Source organism: Vigna radiata, unplaced genomic scaffold (genome assembly GCF_000741045.1).
Source record: "Vigna radiata var. radiata cultivar VC1973A unplaced genomic scaffold, Vradiata_ver6 scaffold_194, whole genome shotgun sequence".
NCBI lineage: Eukaryota > Viridiplantae > Streptophyta > Magnoliopsida > Fabales > Fabaceae > Vigna > Vigna radiata.
The window spans coordinates 298,407-300,815 of record NW_014542196.1 but is presented as its reverse complement, the minus strand read 5'-3'; the positions used below and the strand labels follow the sequence as shown (position 1 = coordinate 300,815).

At 38.3% G+C, this 2,409-nt stretch overlaps 1 protein-coding gene across 1 annotated transcript; it reads right to left on the bottom strand.

Moving 5' to 3' along the window:
* Positions 1-1,198: 1,198 nt before the first annotated feature.
* Positions 1,199-2,206, bottom strand: LOC106779348. Its single transcript, XM_014667441.1, has 2 exons — positions 1,928-2,206; positions 1,199-1,843 (listed from the first exon to the last, which is right to left on the bottom strand). The coding sequence occupies exons 1-2, from the start codon at positions 2,204-2,206 to the stop codon at positions 1,199-1,201; spliced, it is 924 nt and encodes a 307-aa protein (XP_014522927.1).
* Between the last annotated feature and the right edge of the window lie 203 nt (positions 2,207-2,409).

Genomic DNA, 2,409 nt, shown 5'->3' with positions numbered 1-2,409 from the left:
GGTTGCACATGGTTGTGATGTTGCTGTGGTTGGTCTTCTTCTTCATCATCGCCATCATCGTGTTGCCAAACACCATTCACATTAACAATGTTCAATCTCTTCAAAGAATTAATTGAGAAATGATGTCTTGGCCCAATATGACTGGTGGCATCACCATCAACATGTACTCCACAATATTGCATTATCTGTGTGATGATGACAACATATGGTAGAGGTGTGTCACTGGCCTTGCATTTAAGCATATGTTGCATGATGTGATGAGGCCAATTGAGAGCTACATTATTTTTAATCAGCCATATCATGAAGATATCCTCTTGCAATACCTTTGCAAAATTTGCAGGTCGTGGAGTCAGCATGTGCACAATAACATAATGCAGAAGTCTATCATTAATATTCAAACACCCAACTGTTTTAACACGTTGCCCCTGCATTTCTGGTCTAACCATAGTAGCTACTGCCATGTCCCNATCATAGTGAAAGTCTTCTGGGATATTTNAAAAAGACAANTTTTGACCCTCATATTTCATATTAGCAACATTCAACCAATCAGCAGGTTTCAATCTAATTCTTCTTTTGTTAACCTCACTCATCAAATATCCATTTCCAGAAATCTTCAGATTTGAGTAAAAAACTTTGATTAAGTCTAGATAAAAGGGTCCCTGCAATGTAAGAAATTCCACGACCCCTTGAAATAGAAGATTATGTTGGAAAAGTAATCCTGAACCGGCAAATGATTCGAAATTCATTATCTTTGGAAGAACAATATTCCTAGTGTAGAAATCAACTGCATAGTTTTCCATTTGATGGCTGTGAGTGAAAAAACGACGCTGATCTAATTGTTCTTCATCAAATGGTGTGATATTAGTTGCATCTTCTGCCTCATTTTGAGTTTCTTTTCCTTTGCGACTTTTTCTAGGCCTTTTGGTTGATGAAGAGGCCATTTAAGAATGTCTTCAACAAAACAATATTATGTACAATAACAAGGTTAGTGATAACATAGTATTGAATATTTAAAATACTTAGAAGCAAAGTGAAATCATTACATAATAATGTTAACAATGATGTCCAATACTCATACATCCGAATTAACAAGTCATAATGACATCCAAATAGTACATGGCATAATAAAGATGTAATAGAAGTTGTTACATAATACAGCCTAAGAATCACTGCTGCAGAACATTTGACATAATTTATTTCACCTTTTGTGAGGTGGGAGTCCCATCAACTTCTTAACACATTTGGGCTTGTCNCATAAGAAGTCATAGCATTGGTCCAATTGGGATTCATCAGATATGTTCATACCAGTCAGCATATTATAAATGTCAGATTCTGTATAAGTGTAGCTTGTGGAGCGACGTAGTATTTCATTTCTTTCTTTCATGGTTGTGACCTGTTCAACTGCTGCATTAGAAATAACACCAAAATGAACATTTGATGAACTAAGGACATTGGTGAAACCGTCCAGGCTGGTAGTGAACTTCTCAAATTGGGACTCAACAACATCCAAGGTAGCTGCCTTCCTTTTCGAACCTCTTGAGGATGAAGTCCCACCGGATGGGACTGAAGGCACAGATTGAGTCCCACCTGGACTATATTCATAAACTGAGGGAGGAGGTGATGGCGGAGTTGGGTCTCTATACCCCATCCAGTCAGGTTGCTCAGGAGTGTACTCAATATTCTGATTTAGATCAACATTAACACGAGGCGCATCTCGCCCTCGACGCATTTGACGAGCGGTCCGAACACCGCTCCCTGTAGCTCGATCCGCAGCCCATAACTCCACCATTAAATCGTAATGGCGGATACTGTTCACTCTCCACTTTGCGGCAGTTGGCCGAGACTGCACAAGAAACATTACAAATATATTTGTTCGTATTATGTGATATAAAATATTGCGAAATTCTTTGTATTTATTTTAATATACCTGAATGAGGTCCATCCAGACTTCATCCTCCGCATCAAATCGCATAGTGATGGGGTTCCATGCAAAACCGCTTAATCCAGAAAATAGATCATGAACCTCACGCCATTTATCTTTCAATACTTTCTGACGGTTTTTAACATTATTTTTTGTAATGGCAACATACCCAGAGACATGTAGATTATCAACAATGTTAGTATACGCCTGAGATGTCCAGCTCCCGTCAACCCTATTACCGATTCTTGATTCCTCAATCATAGAGTGTAACAGACGTGCGTCCATGTCCTCGGTCCACTTTGTGAACTCTCTCGTAGGAGCAGAGGACTCAATCGCGGTTGCTTTACCTCGGTTCATTATATACCTACTTGATAAACAAAATAGTAAAAAGTTAAGACAAAACATCCATTCAATAATGTTCTTTTAATACTGATAACATCCATTAGTCATACAACATACAACACAATCAAATACAGTAACTAAGAGTT